This window comes from Triticum aestivum, chromosome 2D (assembly GCF_018294505.1).
Source record: "Triticum aestivum cultivar Chinese Spring chromosome 2D, IWGSC CS RefSeq v2.1, whole genome shotgun sequence".
NCBI lineage: Eukaryota > Viridiplantae > Streptophyta > Magnoliopsida > Poales > Poaceae > Triticum > Triticum aestivum.
The window spans coordinates 97,916,366-97,938,844 of record NC_057799.1 but is presented as its reverse complement, the minus strand read 5'-3'; the positions used below and the strand labels follow the sequence as shown (position 1 = coordinate 97,938,844).

The 22,479-nt window shown below is 44.6% G+C and overlaps 2 protein-coding genes across 6 annotated transcripts; one reads left to right on the top strand and one right to left on the bottom strand.

The window, feature by feature from the left end:
• Positions 1-882: 882 nt before the first annotated feature.
• On the top strand, positions 883-16,509 carry LOC123051917 (uncharacterized). 5 transcript variants are annotated; one of them, XM_044474913.1, is made up of 10 exons: positions 883-1,222; positions 5,134-5,329; positions 5,423-5,497; positions 5,668-6,183; positions 6,469-6,834; positions 14,605-14,646; positions 15,287-15,393; positions 15,481-15,530; positions 15,631-15,689; positions 16,089-16,509. In XM_044474913.1, the coding sequence occupies exons 2-10, from the start codon at positions 5,186-5,188 to the stop codon at positions 16,278-16,280; spliced, it is 1,551 nt and encodes a 516-aa protein (XP_044330848.1). In that variant the 5' UTR covers positions 883-1,222; positions 5,134-5,185; the 3' UTR covers positions 16,281-16,509. The 5 variants fall into 5 exon arrangements, with proteins under 5 accessions (XP_044330848.1, XP_044330851.1, XP_044330850.1 ...); XM_044474915.1 differs by having other exon boundaries at positions 885-1,222; positions 15,634-15,689; XM_044474914.1 differs by lacking the exon at positions 883-1,222 and adding an exon at positions 2,258-4,414.
• Positions 16,510-17,468: 959 nt separating this feature from the next.
• LOC123055691 (peroxidase 2) lies at positions 17,469-18,561 on the bottom strand. The gene is made up of 2 exons (XM_044479598.1): positions 18,346-18,561; positions 17,469-18,257 (listed from the first exon to the last, which is right to left on the bottom strand). Exons 1-2 carry the CDS (start codon positions 18,559-18,561, stop codon positions 17,469-17,471), a joined length of 1,005 nt encoding a protein of 334 aa, XP_044335533.1.
• Between the last annotated feature and the right edge of the window lie 3,918 nt (positions 18,562-22,479).

Sequence of the window (22,479 nt, the reverse complement as noted above, 5' to 3'; positions counted from 1 at the left end):
TGGCCAGGGTATGGGCCCCCTCTGGTATTTCCTTCGCTCAGTATTTTTTATTATTTCCAAAAACAACTTCCGTGGAGTTTCAGGACTTTTGGAGTTGTGCAGAATAGGTCTCTAATATTTGCTCCTTTTCCAGCCCAGAATTCCAGCTGCCGGCATTCTGCCTCCTTATGTAAACCTTGTAAAATAAGAGAGAATAGACATAAGTATTGTGACATAATGTGTAATAACAGCCCATAATGCAATAAATATCGATATAAAAGCATGATGCAAAATGGACGTATCACGGGCCACGCCTGGCCTAGGCCTTTGCCCCTGTGTTGCAGCTTCCTGCTGCAGGTGCCCAACCGATCGAGACTCGATCGATCCCTCTGGTCAAGACTGTGTTGCCCGTACGCGCCTCGGACTGGGCCGACTTGTCCACGTTCGTTCACCGCATTGATCTCGTCGATCGATACCTCGATACGTCGCCAGCTCGATCCGACCTCACGGGATTTATGTATGCTCGCCCGATTGATGCACCTGATCAATCGCCGCGTCTCGCCTGATGCTTTCGCCGCCTGCCTATCGATTCGATCTAGCCGCCCGCTAATGCAACTCACCGATGCCAGCTGCTGCCAATCCCGATTGCTTCTTGGAGAACTACAACAACCGCGAACACTTTATCGCTGCCTCCTGGATACAACTAGCCAGCAACGACTCGCCGACTAAGGCCCAGTTCTTTTCAGCAGATTATGGAGAATCTCGGTCTGGAAAATCTTTCCAAAATCTCCAAAATAGTTGGATTTTCCCGGAATTTCAGGATTTTGGCAAGTCCCACCAAAGAAAATGTTTGGAGTTAACAGAGTGCCCCTGTTGCAGCAGGTTATTACGGCAAAACTGCCACCGAGCCACCCCCGATCGATGCCCATCTGTTCGCATCGCGCGACCTCGACTCCTCGAGCAGGGCCGCCCGCTAGGATTCCTGCGCCGCCGCCCGCCCCAGTTCGCCGTCCCGGACCACCCAGCCGCCGGTGCGGCCCTCGCCGCCGCCGGCCAGGTACTCGCCGCCGCCGGTCCCCACTCCCGCCGCAGTCCAGCTTCCTCTGCGGGCCCTTTGCCCCTTTGCCCTCTGCCGCCACCGGGACACCCGGAAGCCGCCGTCGGGCCCCTCTGCACCGGCTACCGACGGCGCCTCCGTCCCAAAGCTGCAGCCGAACATCAACATCTCCTCCACTCCTCCACGGTGATCCATCCTCTCTCTCCCAACTCTTTGTTCTTCTTTTTTTAGCTAAACTGGATAGATGCAAAAAACTGTTGCATAGATAGATGAATCAATGTGTCAATTTGTTAGATGGATGGATGGATTGATTGTTCAATTCGTCACATGGATGGATGGATTGATTGTTTTAATTTGTTTGATGGATGGATTGTGCTAGATTTTTTTGTTGATATTGTCAATGCTACTGCACATTGGTGCTATTGCCAGAAATTGGCTTTGGCTCATAGGTGATATTGGTACTGTGAATCTTTGCTACTATATGAAAAATGTCACCACATTAATTAATTCTGATGTTCAGTGCTAATGTTGCTAGTCTCGTGCCTTGAGATTATTCATTCTATTTTTTGTTCACCCACTTTTGTAACAAACAAAATTTTAAAACCATTCTAGTTGTAATATTTAGCACTTTATGATATTCATAAATCACTTTCATACTCACATTTGACAAGATATTGTTCGAAACAACAATGTGTTAACAATTCATCAAACAGTTTCTGTCAAGGGGTACTACCGACATTTCAGCACACAACTCTTTCCAGAATCTCAAACTGGAATCTCAGAAAAGAACTCGACGCCAAATTCTGGGGGAAGTAGATTCTCGCATAATTTTCCAGAATCTTGATTCCGCAGAATCCCGGGCAAAAAGAACTGGGCCTAACTCCGCTCCCACGGCTGCGATCCCTTTGCATACAAGTCCGTTGATACGTTCTTCCTCCTCTGAATCAACTTCCACAGCCTCTTCGAACCTTGCTCATGATACCACTTGTTAGAATAATCTGAGGTCACCATTGATCTACCGAAGACCAAGCAATCACACAAGCACAACACCGAGATTTGTTAACGAGGTTCACCGATATGGCTACATCCCCGGGGCATGACTACGGGCGCTCCTCCCCATGACACCGCTACAATACCGCACCTCCGGCCGCCCGGGCGCCGGCACACACCGCCGGCTCCCCCGCGTGCCTGTGCTATTATGTTGGCATAGGTTACATCGTGTGTCTACCCCCGTTATATATGAGAGGCCTAGGGTACAGGTGTCCTATTAGGACACAACTCCTACCCTGTCTACACACAGTCCAAAACCAAGTCCAACTGTAACCTACCTTGTACAATAATATTCGACACAATTCTAACAACATCTCCTTTGGTGGTGATAAATGGGGCATCACATGTGCGCCACTTGTTGTAGTTAGGGAGCTTGGTGAAATGTCTTCACGCGCAAGGAGAGATGAGGGTTTTATTTGTGCTTTTTCGTAGATTCGCTTTTTCAAAACGATTTAACTATTTAGCTGTGCATCCAGATCAGGAATGTTTTCGCCATTGCATTCGTCACGTCAAGATCTTCAAAACGGTATCCCATATTCATAGGTTCGGTGAACTTTTTTTGGGACGAAATCTATGCTCCAAAATTGTGCAAACCCATGCTTCAAAACTATACTAACATGTACTAACTGTACTTCACTTTTTTGGGGAAGTATAATTGTGCTTTCATGCGACAAGCATTGTGCTTCACTTTTGGAGAAGCACAAAAACAGAAATTTATTTCACGCGGAAGCACGCCTGGTTCACTTTTGGGAAGGCACAGAAGCACGTCTATGCTTCACTTTTGGAGAAGCGCAAAAGCACAACTGTGCTTATTCTTTTGGGGAAGCATAAGTGTGCTTCACATAGATGCATACATGTGTTTCACTTTTTTGGGAAGCATAACGCTAGAAGCACAACTATACTTAGCACAAGCTCCTACGGGAATGAACCCACAAAAATCAATGAAATAGAAGAAAGAACCCAAAAAAATCATGACCAAGAAAACACTAGGGACCCCAAAAAAGGAAAGCACCCCACACGCAACACGTGGCTGCACTGGAGCACGCTAAGTGGTGTGTTTGGGGTGCTCCTGTGCTAGGAAAATTGCCCTCGCGGGGGCACCTGGCCTCCACTAGTTGCTCCCGATAGGTTTTGAATTTGTTAGAGCAACTCTAGCGGTGTCGCCATATCGCTCCCATCGGTTTAGGGGCTGCGACATGGAGCGTGCGCCATCAACCAACCGCTCGAGTGGGAGGGAAGTTTGAGCTCCCTACTCTCCTTCCACATGTTTTTTCGTTGCCATATGCTCATGCTATATTTACATCAATTATACATCTTTGGGTATAATTTTATATCATTATTATTGGACTAACACATTAACCCAGTGCCAAGGTTAGTTCCTGGTTTTTTTAGTGTTTTTGTTATTTGCTGAAAAGGGTTTTTTGAAGTCGGAAAATATAAAAAAAAAACGATGATTATTGTTTGACCAAAAGGAACCCAGTGAACCTGTACCCACCTGGATGGGGTCCCTAGGGCCTCCACGCAGCCACACCATGCGGGCACTGCCTAGGGATATTTTTATTCAACATTGGTGACAGCCAAAAATCTGGAGCGGTCCATCATCTCCTTGGACATAGGCATACTATCGATCTCATATGACTTTATGGTTGCCTATATGTCATTTTCTTTACTTGCTCATTCTATTATACCGTTAGTTTTGAATGTGTACATTTTAGCTATGCAAAGGCCGGGTATCACTGATTTTTTGTTGTATCCTCTTGATTCTATATTTTGAGTTAATAAAAGTGTCATGTATACTTAAAATAAATGGGGTATAATTAAAAAATGTATGAATGTGTATCCCATCTTAAACCTGGCCATATGGGCAGTGTCGCGCGGGCTGGTCCGTCGGCATGGAATTTCAGCCCAGCACAATATATGATTAAAAGGGTCAGGACGGCCTTTGGCCCGCCACAGCATAAGGTCGATCCTAGAAGCCAAGCCTTAAGGTCCGGGCCGACACGACCCTTTTAATTGTCGGGCGACACTGCACGGCCCGGTGCGGTACGCGGTCCGTCAGACTTGTAACTAAGCTTTTTTCTATATTTTTCTATATTTTGTATTTTTCTTAAAATTATATATATATATATATATATATATATATATATTCCCTTTTTAGATATTAATGTACTTTTTCTCTTATTTTTATTTTTTATGAATTAAAAAAACAAAAAGGCCAGGAAGGCTGAAAAGCAATGCGGGCCGGCACGTGTGTGCCTTTTACAGGCAGGCCCTTTTACAGACGGGCACATGCCGGCCATTTACAGCCGGGCTGGCCCATGTGACCAGGTTTGCCCCATCTCTCTTCTTCGCCTCTTCTTCCTCCTGCTCTTGCTCCTAGGGTTTTCCCCATAGATCAGCTGGCGCAGCGGCTGGGAAAGAAGGGTAGAGCGGACGTACGGTTGTTGCTCCATAGCCGGCGAACTCGGCCTCGATCTGGCCCCCGGCGAACTCGGCCTTGATCGTGGCTCCAATCCCCGGCGACATTAATCGTGCTCGGTTGAGGGAGCACGCCTGCCCGCGCGCGAGCCCGGTGTCACTACCGTAATGTGTCCATCCACGAGGTTTCTTGCTGATGAAACAACCCATCCAGCGGCGTATTTGCTTGCTTACTCTGTAACTAGCGTGATCCATACATCTGTATGCAGTTGATATTTACCCTGTTTATTCAAGCAAATGGTTGTTACAGCCTTACATGATTGCCGAAACTAATTACTCTAAATGGAGGCTTGTAGCTGAAAGCCCGTGTTGTATTTTTGCAAGTTCAACTCTTTCATTGTGCTTCAACTTGAATTGAGTAACTAGTTATTGATGAGCAGAGGACTGATATGCCTGATGGAAACGTCAGGTTTAAGCCTAACTTAACGAAGCTATTGGATGTTCACCTTCCACGATTGCTATGCCTGCCTCCCTTGTATTGCCTAACGCAAACACAAATTGACTACAAAATATAGAATTAACAAGATATGAACTTTCACCTGGGTTGCAATTAAATTTACTTGTTTCAGCCATGAAGAAGAACAAACAGGGGAACTGACATATCAGGCCAATTCTGCACCGATGGAGACGGTGCATACAAAGGAGGCTATGGGAACCACTTGTCCTGAGGATAACGGCCAAGGTAAAGATGGATCAACCACGGATGAACAGTACGATCCACGGATACCTCCTTCACCTCCAAGCGATCTCAAATCACTCAAGGAGGTGCAGTAAGTAGCTACATTTATCATATTTGTCTACAACCTTGATTACTTTGCGTCCTCATGGCTGTTGATGGTGACACATTCTCTCTCACAGTGGCCGAACAAAACAAGTGCCATACCTGCTAATTCCAGAGCAACATCCACAATCATCCCAGACGGTACTCCCCAGGTTTGGAGCAATTGACCTGCATTTATTTAGTTCTTATCTTGTCTGTTGCAACATTTGTGTCTTTTATTTCCTATGATACATTTGCATAAGATTTATTTGTTCCATTTTGCTTTGTTAATCGTATAACTGATTTTCGTTCATCCTTTCCATTTGTGAATGGGTCAATCTAGTGGGTACCTGACATATTCTTCGATATATTACCCCACTTGCGGCCAATCCTGAAAAGGGATAGTGTCAGGTCTTTCCTCCGCTTCTTAAATCAGAATGGAAGGGACATGACACTGGGTTACATCATCAAACCAGAAGCTTTAAACGAGCTAGTCATCGCTAATGCACTGCGATGTGCCAAAGTTGTCTTGGTGGGCAAGAATGCTGAGCTGCATGGGTTCCGGGCCGATCCCAACTGCATGACTCAATTTGGGTTCTTCCCCCTGCACCTAGCTGCTGAAATGTTCTCTGTCGATATGATTGAGTTGCTCTTGCACCATGGCACGTCGGCCAATTTGCACACATCCGGTGCTTTAGTCATTGACAACCTACTCCCGGTCCATGTTGCGGTTGAGAACACTTGCCTGCATAAGTACCTGGAGGACAGTCTACATCCTAATCGAGAGAATATGGGTTACAGTCATGCAGATATCAACTATATCCTGAAGCTCATTCATATCCTCTGCCTACCGGAAATGGTTTGTTTCGCATCCATCCTTACACAACTTGTTTTGCAGCATAACTGAAAGAAGTTACCATGTAGTTCAAACCACTGATATAGCAATACGTTTACATCTGCACTTCTGAAAGACTGCAGTTCCCTGTGTTACTCTTTGTGTATGTCCATGTGCTACTTGCTGTGACATTATTTGGTTTCTGATAAGCAATTTATGTTGCCATTAACTTTTCAAATTTATCTTTTCTTTTAAATTGAGATAATAATCACTGAGTCTTTTCCGTGTTTATTTTTGTTGTTGTTTCAGAAGCTCTTCTTGGATACGATTAGGCTGCTAGCCAAACATACAGATAATTTGTCAGATGAGGTCTGCAATTACATAATTGATGGGAAGCTTATCCAAACAGCCGTTTTGCTCCTAGCAGCTCAAGAGCAGATCCGTGGTGTATCTTCCCCCAAGAAAGACCTCAATAGTAAGCCAGATGAGTTTGCTATTATCACTAACTGTGTTGTGGGCAAAATTACCTCCATACAATTGGAGATGTGTCAAAAAGGAAAGGAACTGGAGCCACTAGAGGCGAAAAAGAAGCTTTTCGATATGACACTGACGCTTGTTCATGTAATTTCCCAAGCTGGTGAAGCTCTTGATTCTTACATTCGGGATCATCCCAAGGTATCAAACTGTTTGTACTTGCAGTCAGAACACCACCATTTCCTACTTTCTACTAAATATGTACATATCACTGCATTCATCTGATTGATATAAATGCTAGAAATTGCCAATATCGGACCTATTTATGAGGACCTAACTCACTAACTGTTATCTAGCATTGTGGGATATGAAATGAGAACACTTGCTAGTTTTGTTGCTCCTGATACTTTTATGATACTAGATAGATAAACTACGGTCACTCCCTAAAACAAGATATCGTGCAGAGAGTAGATGTTTTAAAGCATAAATCTGCGGCAGTATGTCTCACCCTTTTGAGCCTGCGTGTGGTCTGATATCTTCAGTTCTAAAGCGTTAAATATCAATATATTGCACTTTTTAGAAGAAAAAAAGTAGCAAATTATATACATTCATATTTATATGCTACTAGTTGCAAAATCAAGTAAATTTTATATTTTTTTGAACCAAAAGGGGTTTCCCCCCACCCCAACTTTATTAAAGCCAAGGCAAACGTCGACCCACATAAACTGTTAACAGCGCTCGGCGGCAACTGGAGAGTAGCTGCCACAGACGGAAAGCAAGGTTTTAACTGCCCTATTACAAGTTTTAGGCAGGATCTAGACAGGATACATCACCAGGCGGTAACATGCCAGCCTACTTTACAAGATCAAAGCTAAGATATGCAAGCTGACAGAACACAACCCAGCAATGCCCCCGACAAACAGCATTTTAGCTCCATGCAATTCTAAGCAATTCCCCTCTCCGGTGGTCCAACAGCCTTAAGCACCGGAGAAGAAGCGCACCCTGAGCCTCTGAACATAGGATTTTCCATTGCCTGATCGTTGCCCCCAACAGGTCCAAAACACATCGTATACTTCGCCATCTTCGCCCCTGAAAGACAAAATCATTTCGGAAACGCCATAAGCTCCACAAGGTAGCAGCAGTAACAATGTTTAAAGCTTCATAATATTTTCTCTTCTTCCAGAAGGAAGCCAACAGAACAAAGGAATCAGGTGCAGTAACATTAAAGCTATCAGCTACCAAATCCCAAACATGTCTAGCAACAATGCAATCAAAGAATAAATGCTGGATAGTTTCAGTCTCACTACAGAAGACACAAGACATGTCATCTACATGCCTGCGTTTGGCAAGATTATCTCTAGTTAAGCTCTTATTATAGTAAATCAACCAGAGGAAAACATGTATATTGGGTGGGACTCTGATTTTCCAGATATCATCTTTGATATCAGAGACTATCCCTCCAAAGTTAATTAACTTATAAAAGGACTTGACAGAGTACTTGCTAGAAGATTCTAGCATCCAGACGGGCTGGTCTGGGGAACCAGATAGACACACTGGCTCAACAACTTTGATAAGTTCCTTCCATCTAACTAAGGTGTTTTCCTCAACACACCTCCTGAAAGTCAAACGTAATTTGCCACCCACCCAGACCTGCGCAAGAGTAGAATCTTGTTGTTGACAAATAGTAAGCAAATCCCAAAATGCAGTCTTAAGAGAGCAATCCCCAGTCCAGATGTCATGCCAGAAGGCAATGCTTTTACCATCTCCAGGGATCCATTTATAAAAGTTTTTAGAAGCTGTAAGAGCCCATGATAGACTTTTCATAAATGGAGACCCCAGGGTCACCCTAGTGTTAAAGAGATTAGGGCAAGCAGTGTTGTACTTGTAGGTCAGCATCTTCTTCCAATCACTATCCCTGTCATCATAGAACCTTTTTCCCCATGAGGCCAAAAGGGCCATATTGAATTCTCTAAGGTTGGGAACCCCCATACCCCCAAACTCTTTCCTTCTGGAGATCAACCCCCAGTTAGCAAGGTGATACTTATGATTATCACCCACATTCCCCCAGAAAAAGTGAGACATTTGTGAAGTGATCATGTCAATAGCCCATTTGGGAAATTTCATAATAGACATTAGATAAGCAGGAATGCTGGCAATGCAAGTAGTAAGCAGTATCAGTTTTCCCCTATATGAGAGAAATCTCCCTAACCATCCAGAGATGTTCTTGATAATTCTATCAATAATAGGTTGGATGTCCTCCCTTCTAAGTTTTTTAAAGTGAAGGGGAACACCTAAATATTTAAAGGGGAAATCCCCAAGCTGGCAGCAGAAAACCTGGGCAAAATCATTAGATATTTGCTCAGAGACATTAATAGCATGAAGATCACTTTTATGGAAGTTAATTTTCAAACCAGATAAATTTCCAAAACAAGAGAGAATCCATTTCAAATTCTTGGCATACTCCAATGAGTTATCCAGGAATAGAATGGTATCATCAGCATATTGTAGACTGACCACGCCACCTGGGAAGGCATGAGGTAGCAGTCCACAGATTAAACCACTATTGGTAGCTTTGTGAAGCATTTTAGAGAAAACATCAGATACCAAATTGAACAAAAGGGGTGAGTGGGGATCACCCTGTTTCAAGCCTTTCCCCCCAGAGAACTGGGGACCATTAGAGTCATTAATCCTAACCTGGAAAGTTCCTTGATAAATAGTAGACATCACCCACTCCACCCATTTACTACCAAAGCCTCTAGAAAGAAGCATTTCTTTCAAAAAATCCCAACTAACTCTATCATATGCTTTTTCATAGTCAAGTTTAAGAATCAAACCAGCAGACCCAGATCTATGAATTTCATGAATGACCTCATGAGCCATAACAACACTTTCCAAAATGAATCTGCCCTTAATAAAAGCATTTTGGTTGGAAGAGATAAACTTGTCACATAAGGGGGAGACCCTAGTAGTCATAGCTTTAGAAAAAAAATTAACAACACAGTTGCTAAGGCTGATAGGCCTAAAGTTCTTCATATCTTTAGCCATAGGAATTTTAGGAATGAGAGTAATAATGGCATGATTCAACTTATATAAATCAAGGTTACCATTCTCAAAGTCTCTAACCATCCACATAAAATCTTTTTTGATCAACTCCCAAAAAGTTTGATAAAATAAGAAGGACAGGCCATCAGGGCCAGGGGCACCACTAGCATAAGAGCTCATCACAGCTTGTTTGATTTCCTCTTCAGAAAAAGGTCTCTCTAGTTGCTCTTTCTCATCATTACTAACCAATTCATCCTCAGACCAAAAGTCAGCATCCAGATGGATGTCAGGTTTGGGTTCAAAGGCAAACAAATCTTTGTAAAAAGAGGTAGCAACCTCGAGCATCTCCTTGGTCGAAGTGACCACACCATTAGGACTGTTTAGTTCAGAAAGATGATTCTTCCTGTGTCTGTGGTTAGCCAGGGCTTGGAAATAAGCATTATTTCTATCCCCCAAGATTTTCCTGTCCCTAGATCTCTGCCAAAGAGCAGTCTCCTCTTTCTTCCACACTTCTTCCAATTCTTTTTTAATCTCTTTCATTCTGTCATAGTCAGATATAGATAATTGTTGAGTTTCAGACATGACATCGAGGGTGTCAAACTCCAGAAGGAGTGCCCTCTTCTTTTTCTTCAACATTGCCTCTCTATTAATACTCCACCCCTTGGTTTTCTTCCTGAGAATTCTAGTCTTAAGCATCCAGTTATCAGCTGAGGATTTGGATGAGGACACAGAATTCCAGGCTTCTATGACCATTTGATGAAAGCCTGGTTGGGAGAGCCACCATTTCTCAAACCTAAAAGGTTTGGGGTTAGATGGGGCTCTAGCACCAGTGTCTAGGACCAAAGGAGCATGATCACTCCCTACCCTGGGAAGGGCAGACAGGGTGGAAAAAGGAAAATGGGCATCCCAATTCACAGAAATGAACACTCTATCTAGCACAGCAAACACAGGGAAAACCTGGTTATTAGACCAGGTAAACACCCTGTTAGAGACAGAAATCTCCATCAAGGCCCATCTGTTGATCCAATCATTAAACAGAAATGCAGTCTGTTGATTTACTAAACCACTACTTTTCTCTTTGTCATTCCTAATCAAGTTGAAATCACCACCAATCATAATAGGGTAAGAAGCATTTGATAAAGTATCATGCAGTTCAGCTACAAAATCTATCTTAAATTCAGGGTAAGCAGACCCATACACTAACACCATCTGCCAGGCAAAGTCATCAGATTTATTTTTAACAGTAGCAATAATAAAGAATCTTTGGTTAACAAAGCCTACTACCTCAAACATCAGTTTCTTAAAACCCACAAGGATTCCCCCAGCAGTATTATCAGCTGGCAAAAAATGCCACACAAATTATCAAATCTATCAATAGCTTTGAGGAAACCCTTAGAAATATTCTCCTTCTTTGTTTCTTGAAAACCAATAAAATCAGGATCAGACTTAGCAATAGTATCACACAGGCACTGTATCTTCCCATTTTGCCCTAGACCTCTAATATTCCAAATGAGACCTATCATAATTAATTAATTTTAAAAGGATGGGATAGGCCACAAGGCCTAGCTTTAGTTAGAACAGTAGGTGTTCCCCTAGTAGCATCAGAAGTGCCAACTGGCTCCAAGGGGAAGACACCCTCAGGTCTACTAACTAATTCACTAGAGTCAATGTCGAGATTATCAGGGAGTACTATTTCAGGATTATTATTGGCAAACACCAAACATCTCTCTTTCTCCACAGCTATCATCTCATCAATGGTGAGACTCTTTTGAATATCACCCCCCCCCCAATCATCAAGTTCATTTGATTCATTTGATTAGCAAGGACAGATTTATCCATAGTAGAAAAAGATTTACCTTTAAAAGTTTGTGGGATCTCCAAGTTCTTCTTCCTCTTGTATGCAGCAGCTTTCTCCATGATGTTCACATTGCCATGGCCTCTAGTAGCAGGCCTTTGAGCTAGCACAGGTCCCCATCTTGGTTTCTTCTCATGGATGGCCTCATCACTTTTGGTTTGGTTAAGTGATTCCAACAGGGACCTCTTCCAGGTCTCACTTTGTAGGATTTGTACAGCCTCACGAGGGAGAACCCCCAGCTCTTCTTCTTTTGATTCCTCATTCTCAGAATCAGAAATATCCACTAATCTTAACAGATCCTCACAGTATTCCATACTACCAGCACTTTGCTCAGGAGTTACATGTGTAACATTCTTTACAAATGGAGAAGGGGTTTTTTGGGTCACCACTCCTTCATCCTCCTTTCCCTCTCCATCAGTTTTTTGGTTTTGTTCTGTAAGGTTACCAACACAGCCAGACTTAAGTTTATGTCCATCAGAAGATGTACCATCAAGCTCAACAGCCGTCAAAGCACATTCCATGATGAAATTCTCCTGATCAGCATCATGTTCATATTCCATAGGTGTAACCACCAACTTTTGAGCACCATATTTGTTTGAGGACCCATGTTTAGTTGAGAAATTTGCTTTGTCAAGTTCATCAATGGCCAGATCACCACCTGACCCTTCAGAAACATGTTCTCCCTGAGTTCCATTATCTTTTTCAGCTTGTTCTTCTTCAGCTCTCTCATCCTCCTCATTACCATCTTCATCCTCATCTATATCAATGACAGAGTCAGCACCACCTGTTTGTTCAAAACCCTCAACAGTGAAGCCAAGTAGGAATAACTTTTTCTTCATCTCAATCAGTCTCTCAAAAGGGATCTTGGTTGGATCTCTGCAGGCTATTTTAATTCTGACATTCTCAAAGAAAGTTCTAAACATCCCATTCCAATCCACATCTTTAAGCACCCCAAATAGTGAAGCAATTTGGGCAAACACTTTCCAAGTACACCACTTTGGGGGAATCCCCTCAATCAGTACCCAGGCTTCAATCAACTCTCCAAAAGGTTCACATCCACCCTTCCATTTAGTTAATGTCACATTCACATCTTGTGGGAGGGAGAATCCAGGCAGTTCAATGAGGTCTTCCACTTTCTTCCAAGGGGGGGAATCTGACCAAAAAGGTCTTGCTGGAGAGTCCTCTGATTTGCCAAGGCCAGTGTTAGTCCAGCAAAGGAATCCGATTTTTGGGGGATCTTGTGGCTGCTGGGTAGGGTTTCTAGGTAGGTGGCGGCGAGGGGGAGAAGGAACGAGCCAGAGCTGGCCAAAGTGTTCCTCCACGTTTTCTAGGGATTCGTCTTTACGTAATCCCCTCGCCCTACCCGCTTTGTCCCCCACAACACGTAAACTGAGCGTGGGGCCAAGCAGAGCTAGAAACACAGGGGGGAACGACAGGGAGTCGCCGCCCCTGGTTTGAAGTCAGATTTGAAACTATGGCCGAGCCCCTCGCCGGAAACCAACTCCGACGAGGTCTCACCGGCTGCAGAAGCAGTCACACACTCCTTATCATTACTAGAACCCGGAGGGAGAACCCTCGACTCTACCAACAACTCCTGATCAGACGAATGAGAAATCGAAACAGCACAATCTCGCACCCCTCGATGGCGCAAACGAAATTCCCTCAACCTAGCCTTAAGAGTTAAATCAGCGCGCAGATGCATACCTAACTCACCAGGCCAGGGTGGGGGGTCGATGGGTCGTCGCTGTGTCTGAACCAGTCGGGGCAGCCGATCTACTGACGGCGCGGGGGCCAGACGGTCCCTGGAGGAAGGAACTCCGACGGGATGTTGGCGATGCCCTCCCACGACGGTGGACGGATGTTGAGCCTTGAGGGATTCGCCGTCCTGAAGTTCTCCCAACGGGCAGCCTGCCGCGGATCTGACGACTCCGCCTCCTGGATCGCCCAGAAGAGGAGCTCCACATCCTCGCAGCCGTCGTCTCCGATGAAGCGCGCGCGCTCGACGAAGTTCGCGTGGCGGAGGATGTGAAGGTGAATCTCCCCCCCACTACTCGCGGTTGGGGAAGCGCTCCAGCACCACCCGTCGCATCTCGCGGCGAGCCTCCGGCGAGTGCGGGTCGATCTCGGGCTGCGGCACCGTTGCAGGGGGCGGAAGTGCCCGCGGCTCCGCTACCCGCGCCACCGGCGCAAGCCGGTGCACCCGCACGCCGCAGCGACGCGCTCCAGCCATGCGGACTCTCAGATGAGGATTTGGGGCGGGGAGAGCTCGGTGAGATGCGGGGGAAGCTGGGGATTGGGCTTTAATGGCGGCTTCGTTGCTTCGCCCGAGGGGGAGGGGAGGGGGTGGGAGGGAGGGCGAGTCGTCATTTTCTCTCCTTGAGCTCAGCACATCTCTTAGAAATCGTAAATTTTATATTTGTAAACATTTCTTTGCTTTTGTGGTTTTTTTAAACACCACATTCGTTAATACAGATTATTTTCTAGACATTGATCTTCACTTTTTATGAGCATATTGTAGTAAAACAAATATTAGAGTTAGGATTTTTTAGGACAAATCCAATGGTACCATTTCCACCTTCGTGATACTCAAGTATTTACGAATGGAGGTATTATTTGATTTCTACGTGCTCCATTGCAGTTAATACTTTTTATCATCTCTCGGTATTATTGGTTACATCATGGTGCTCATTACAAAGCCCTACAGCTATGTGGTTACCCGTATTCATACATACAGGATTACTACCATGTTGAACTATGCTAGAAAATTGTTCCATTCAGAATTGCTTAAAAGGAGAAATCCAAATAGTATCCCAATTCAGGAAGGCGGAAATTGCCGGTTGCTTGTTTTGTATGAGCTTCTTTGTAAAATTATTGGATTTTCAGTAAGAAATAAAAGTTCTTGCTGATTAATCACAGTGAAACGTGCCTTCTATTTATGTTTCTTTCATGTTCTTTTTAATTGTGTATAGGAAGCAATGGTCAACTAAATTTTCTGTAACAGTATCGTGTTGGTTCCTTTATTGGATCCCTAACATTATCATTGTTGAATCTCATACAATTTGCTTCACGTGCAGCTGGCCGCGTCATTCTATCAGGACCGGGCTCTAACATGGAAGGTGAGGAGAGTTCTGTTTTATCTTTTCACACTGTTCCGTTTTGTTCTATTTTTCTGACAGGAAAGAGCATGCAATTCTATTTCATTCATGATCTGATTTCCATTTCTTCAACCTGCTATAACTAGTACTCCCTCCGTCCGGAAATACTTGTCGGAGGAATGGATGTATCTAGACATATTTTAGTTCTAGATACATCCATTTTTATGCATTTCTCCGACAAGTATTTCCGGACGGAGGGAGTATTTTCTTTAGACTGAAGGGATTTCCAGCCTATTCTCCTCTTCAATTTAGTAAAGCAATTTGTGAAGGATGGCCTTTTTTGTCTTGTTAGTGCGTATCTAAATTTTCCTAGTGTTATATACCAGTTTGTACGTTTATTGTGTACCTGCCTGGTAATTCTTGTGCTTTTGGGTAGTAGGATATGCAAGTGCTACGAAGTGCACTGAAAGTGTGTACTAGCCATGGAGTGGTCCAGCTAAAACTTAAACCAAAGTTCTCCTGAATATTTAATATGACGATATCACATGTTTTCCGTTCTTCAAAAAGATGTTCAACACGTGCGCTAAATTTGATTATAGCTTTTCTAAATATCATATGCTATGTCGAATGTTAATAGAGTGAGCTACAATTGTGAATGCAGGTGCCCTGTATCATTCCAATTTCCCATGTGGAGGTCCTTGAACACGTCTCGTTGATATTAAAGGATTATGGTCTTTGTTCTGGAGAGGGCATAGATATTGGAAATCTGTACTGTTCATCACACCTTTTCATTTCTTAGTTGACCATAGTTTTGCATATGTATGATGTTCGTCTGATTATTTCTATTTCTCGAAGCTGCCCCTATGAGAACGTGGTTTCTTCTGAAGAGCTGCCTCGCAAACTTGGTATGTGAGCGTGTGTGCGCATGCTCTGTGTTGAACTGTTGATTGAATTGTTTATTTCAGATTTGGGAATATAAACTCTAATTTATTCTGTAATGGAAAGCAGGACCGATGGCCAGGATGAAAGCAGGCACAGATGAGCCTTGTTTGGAAAATGTAAAGGTAACTGAAATAATTATGGAAATCCCCCTCCCCGTGCGACACTGCCTTTTTCGGCCATGATTTATTCCCAAACCCTTTTGCGATATTGGGCACATAATAACGTTCTTATATTTATTAGAATGTTGGTTCAAGCGTACACATAATTGTCATTTTTGCAAGCTCGACTGATATGTCCTGGGGACAGTTCTTATTGGCACTTGCTATTTTCCAGCATGCATGCTCTTCTTACTGCCACTGAATATTTTGTTGCCACCATTCAGTGTTGCGTCCAAGCTTATTATCAGTAACTTAAATTATTTCTCATTTTCCACAGCAATCCAACTTCTCAAGCGGCTGTTGCTGCTGCTGGCTGGTTTTTGGGATTTCTAACATGTAAATCTTGCTTAACTTATGAGCCAGGCTAAAGGGAAGAAAGGTCCTCGGGGATGGGAGCTCAAATTGGCAAGGAGAAGCTTCTTCCCATACTGGAGATCAGTGTTAACGTCCCAGTTTCATGTGAAGGAGGACATCAATAGCTTGAATAAATCAACTAGACACGTATCAACTAAATCAACTAGATGTCGTTATCTTATTTGCAGTGGCGGAGCATAGTGGGGACCAAACTGGGTCATGGCTTGTCCTTGTCTTTAAATTTCTTCTCAGGAGTTGGTACGGATTTGGCCCAAGAACCATGGATGGTCTGCTAGAAAAAAGAATAGAGGTATTACAAGCATAATATCCATTATTGGATTGAAAATAGCATAAGCTTCGGCCAATTTGGCAAAGAAATGACTAGTTGGATAAAGAACAGAATCAAAACATATACAGGTTAAACTAAGCATATACTCCAATTACATAACAAGAATGGCATTCCTGTAGGGATTTTGATTGAGTTATTTTTCTAACGGAAAAAGGGAAAGGCAAATTCAAAATCTTTTTCCTTCGTACTTCCCCAAACATAAAATACCTCCCTATGCTCACACTCTCAATGCTTTCAGTTTAGAACATCAACCGACTGTCTGTGATTCAGATCCCCCTGGATGTAGTTCATCACAACTTGTAAAGGAATGTGCTATCATATGATGAATAAATTCATATTCCGGTCAAAAAAATAGTGGTATCTGAATTGCCTCCGTCACTTCCACATCATTAAAATACAAGATTAGACACAAGCTTTCTAATGAGAGTATCTAGTACTCCCTACAAAGTAAGTGTCGCAGTTTTGAATTAATGTCAAGGGAGTATGAACTTTGAAACAAAATAATAATGTATACTCCCTCTGTTCCTAAATATAAGTCTTTTTAGGGATTCCATTACAAACTACATACGGATGTATATAGACATATTTTAGAGTGTAGATTCACTCATTTTGCTCTGTATGTAGATCATAATGGAATCTTTAAAAAGACTTATATTTAGGAACGGAAGAAGTAGTTATTTGTCACATTTTTCTCAGCGGTTATCACACATGAGGTGTCCTTTCACGACAACTGGAGCAGCGAGCGCCCTGCCGGGGAGACGCAAGCAGAGCACGCAAGTAATTCTTTGTTTTCCATTGCCAAAGAACGAGCGTCAGAATTCAGAAGTCTTCGGAGAAAACAATCAAAACATCGACACCAGAGGATATATTTTATTCATTTTTGCGTGGACAAATCGACGAATCACCACACGAGACGGCAAGCTCGCAAGTACGAAACCAAAAAATAAAGAACTGAAATAATGCTGCACAGGAACGGGACAAATCATGGAACGATGGACGCATGCACAGCACAACGACCCCGGCCCATACGTTCATGGCTTTCAGTAGTTGACGACCCTGCAGTTCGCCCTGATCTCGGCGTGGCGGCCGGCCTTCTTCACGCCGATGCCGGCCATCTTCACCATGGCCTTGGCGAACTTCTTCTCCCACCGCCCGCCGACGCTCGCGCTGTCCCGCACCATCCGCGCCGCCTCCGGGGTCTCCAGCAGCGCCGCGTCCGAGGCGAGCAGCACCCTGCGCTTCAGCACGTTGCGGTAGTACTGGCTGTCCAGCTCCGTCGGGGTCACCGCGTCCTGGCTCACCGTCGGGCCGTCCTGCTCCTTTCCGTCGGTGCCGTTCTCCGCTCGGGCGCACCTCCTCCGCAGCGACCTCGCGAACGACGGGTCGATGTCGGCGTCGGCATCGACGTCCGTGCGGTCCGCGGCGAAGGTCGAGCAGCTGGCGTGGCCGACGGAGTGCGCGCCGGAGAGCACGACCATGTCCTCCGCGTCGAGGCCCTTGTTGGCGAAGTTGTCGACGAGCTCGGTGAAGCTGGCGGACGCCGGGGGCAGGGACGGGACCGTGTCGGAGGCGTTCGAGCGGCGGCCGTCGAGGCGGCCCGCCGGCATCTTGAAGTCGACGCGGTAGCCGCTCAGGAGGTAGGACGCGTCGCGCGCGGCGAAGGCGACGATGTCGGCGCAGGAGACGGTGCCGGGGCACGCCTCCTCCACGGCGGCCTTGGCCGCGTCGATCGCCTCGTAGCCCCGCAGGCTGTGGATGTTGGGTGGGCCGAGCTTCTCCGGCCGCGGGTTCAGCGCCGTCGGGTCCAGCAGCACCGACGCGTCGCAGCCCTGCGCACCATTACGTGTCAGCAAGTCACCGAGCAATGCGAGTATTAGTGCGCGTGCATGTGCATGCATGAACGTGTGTGTCGTGTACCTGGACGAAGCAGTCGTGGAAGAGGAGGCGGATGAGGCCGGCGCCGACGCCGGCGTCCACGGCGACGGCCTCGCTCACAGCGGCCCTCACGATGGCCTCCGCCTCGGGGCACGTCTCCTCGTAGTACCCGACCTCGAGCTCGGGGGCGCCTCCGCACGCCGCAGCTAACAGCAGCGCGCATGCCACCAAAATCGCAAGCTCGGAACTGGCAGCCATGGCTCTTGATCTGCTGCTTGCTGCTTCCGAGGCCTCCCGAGGCCGAGCTAAGCCGAGCTTACCAGCTAAAGATCGACGGATCAAGCGTGAGTGAGATCGATGAAGTGTTCTTGGTAAGGAGAGCCAATTTATAGGCAGGGGTAAACATCTCGCATTCTGCGCAGTGACGGTGGCTACAACGACCCTTCATTTCTATACGATTATGTTACCGAGCTGTAGGCACGAACGGCGCCATTGACGAGCGAGACGTCGAGCTCGGACCTACTGGCAACTTCAACGCATGGAGGTCTCCCCTAATTCCAAGCGGATGCCTCCAAATGGCCGGGAGAGATGGCCTCCAGGCTTCCACGTTCGGAATTCTTTATGTCAACTGAGCTAAACGCAGTGCGTGGCTAGAACATTCCGAGCAACTGAATCGAGCAGAGCGATGTGTCGATGATTGGCACCGGCTCTTGGCGCCTTGTGAAGGGAGAACAAAATTAGCGCGTCCTCCGGCGGCGTCTTTGTCAGGCCGACGTGGAGTCCGACGAGCGGCGACGCCACGGCGGCGGCTGTGGTGGGAGTGGAAGACGGCGGCTGGGACAAACCCGACAGAGCCTGCGCCGAGACCGGCGGCACGCAACGGAACAAAACAGGCGTGACACCCCGTGGAGCAGCTTGCTAGTACACCGAAGGTTCTGATATCTGAATTCTGAACTCCATGTATGAGTAGGGAGAGCATCTTGAGAACTTTGGTGGTTTGACGGAGTTCAGAACTCTTTCTTTTTTAAACAGAAACAAAAGATTTACCTCATCCATTAATTAAGAAGAGCATAGAGTTTGTTACAAACCATCCAAACGCGACATGAATTATTATTGTCGCGACACGGTTCACCCTAACCTCTTCGCTCCGGCGGTGACCCAAAGATTTGCCTCAGTCATGATGTTGTTTAGCAAAATTGTTGGCGCTCTTGTTGTGGATGCGTTCCTCTCGTTCCATATAGTCCATGATACAAGCATGGTAAGCGAAGCCAGTTCTACTTGGTGCCGGTGTCGGTTCTACTAGTTTGCCCAACAATCCTTTACGGAGCCCTCCAAATGCCAAGAGGCCACTCCCAAATTCTTGAGCCCTATCTTTTCCATGACCAAACCCCAAAGCCTCAAGGTGTAACGACATTTAAAAAAGAGGTGTGTGCCGCATTGTACTCTCTTGCAGAGAGGGCAAAGCCCATAATTTTTCTATCCCCGCTTTTCCAACCTATCAGCGGTCCAAAATCAATCTTTGAATAACCAAACATGCAAACAACTTAACCTTTGACGGAGCCCAAGCCTTCCAAATCATTTGGTCCAAAGGACAGGGGGTCATGCCAGGGAATTGTGCCTTGTAGGTGGAGGCCGCTGAATAGTGCCACTAGTCATATGCTCCCACACAGTGTCGTCCTCGGCGGACTCATCAAGTTGCGCCCAAAAGTCAAGGAGAGTCCCAAAATGGAGTCCTCGAATATTAGCACCATCCAATTCTTTATTGAGGAGGCATCGAATATGAGCGGAGTAATTTCCTTACGCTTACACCCAAGAAGTCAAGGAGAGTCACAAAATGGAGTCCTCGCCCCATTCCCAATGGTAATGGTTGTAGAAGCATAGAATAAAATTAGATCCTCCTCATCACACGGATTCCCAACCCCCACACACATCTTGCTTGGTTCCTTTTATTCATACCCGTCACACTTTCAGGTTTTGAAACTTGTTTTTCGTAAACGTCGCAAAATAACTAAATAAATTGATGAACCCATCACACTTTCAGGTTTTGAAACTAGTTTTTATAAAGGTCGCAAAATAACTAAATAAATATAATCTGAGCATTTGCGATCTATGTGAAAATTAAAAAATGACTTTCAGCACATAAGTTACAATATAAAACTTAAAGAACTCTTTATGTAGGAATTTATTTTGTGCTCACATATACCGGTGGAAACAGATTGGATGTGGATCGGATAGTGGTCTTAAAATGACTCTACGGTTATATATGATTTATAGGTCGTTTTCTGTTGTTTTCTTCCCCTTTTTCATTATTTCTTTTCCCTTTTTTACCTAAACTCCATGAAACATTATTACATTTGGAAACATTTTTTGGAATTCATGAACATTTTTAAGATACATGAACTTTTCAATTCAATAACATTATAGTTCTGGAATTTTTTAAAAAAATTCATGAGCATTTGTAAAATTTGTGGACATTTTAAAGTCATGAATATTTTGAAAATTTTGAACATTATCTAAATTCTTAAAAAAAATGTAACTTTGAAATACTTTCTTCTGCAATCTTTGAAAACAAATCTAATAGAGATTTTTTCGAAGAAACACGACTGGAAAATCAAAGAGGGATGAGCTTGGTCGACCAATTTGACGGGGCACGCCTATTCCTCACGTTACACGAGACGAGGCCGAACCCTCACGTCGGGGGGAGCCCCAGATGGGCTGGCCCAGCCGCGCGGGAGACCACGGCCTGTTTATTCTTGTTTTTTTTTCTATTTTATGTTCTCATTTTCTGCTTTATTTTTGTTCTTTTTATACTTTATATATATATATATATATATATATACACACACACACACACATATATATATAACTCTTTAAAACAGATTTAAAAAATGTTGAACAAGTATTTGAAAATGTGAAATAAGTATTAAAAATGTTGAACGAGTATTTGAAAAATATTGAACAAGTATTTAAAAATGTTGAATAAGTATTACAAATGTTAATCGAGTATTTGAAAAATGCTAAACAAGCATGTTGCATAAGTATTAAAAAATGTTGAAAGAGTATTCGAAAAATGTTGAGCAAGTTTAGAAAATGTTGAACAAGGATTTGAAAAATGTTGAATAAGCGTTTGGAAAATGTTGAACGCGCATACAAAAATTGTTGATCACTTATTAAAGAAAAATATTTTTTGACACATACGAAAATGTAGAGTAAAAATTAAAACAAACATTAAAAACAAAAGAAAAAAAACGGAGAAGAAAAAAGAAAACCAAACAAAAAAATGGAGACTAAACAAAATGCAAGAAAAAAAGGAAGAAACAAAATGCAAGAAAGAATGAAAAATGGGGAAGAAAAATAATAAAGAAAACAAAAGAGAAAAAGGCTCAAATAGCCTCAAGTAGGACATGACCTACAACTTACCACAAGAGGGACCTGGGCGTAGTGGCTAGCAACACCTGAGATCTGCCCGGAGAACCAAGGTATTTTTAATACCTACGCGCACGCCAGTGAGCCGGCCCAAAACTATGCAGGTGGAGGGAAACCTTCTGTGAGAGTTCCCCTCTCGCCTCGCTTAAAGCGACAAATAGTCGCCGCGAATTTGTTGTGCAGACAGTTGGTTTAGCTTATTATTTCTAGAAAAAATAAAATTATTTGTAGATGGTCACTCACTTTCAAGGTCCATGGTTCAATCAGAATAGTTGAAAACAAAGTGGCGAACGTTCGCATAAGACGTTGAAATCTGTGGAATAGTAGAGGCCAAATCCCAAACCCGAAAAAGTTCAAAAGTGTTGTTTGATGAGCCTACATAGTACTCCATATTAAGCATCAGAAAAAGACTGGCCATGCCAACCTTAGCTGGTCTTTTTGGATGACCAGCCCCACTGAAACTCAGACATGACCGGACCCCAGGGGCAGTGTGGTTGGTTCGGACTTCGGACCCTGGTCAACCCACGCCTGATGAACGCACGCAGAAGAAACGCGTCCTCAAGCTGCCGTGCCATCGTCGACGTGGCGTGGAGCAATGGCGACTATGGTAGAAGCAGCAGACAGTGGCAGTACATCCTGACGACCATTTACCTCGTGGTGATGACAAAGGTGGGCCCCCACCACCGGAACAACCTCAACGGGTCAAAGGAGGGCGCCCCGGTTGGCATTGAACGTGGGGCCGGAGCTAAG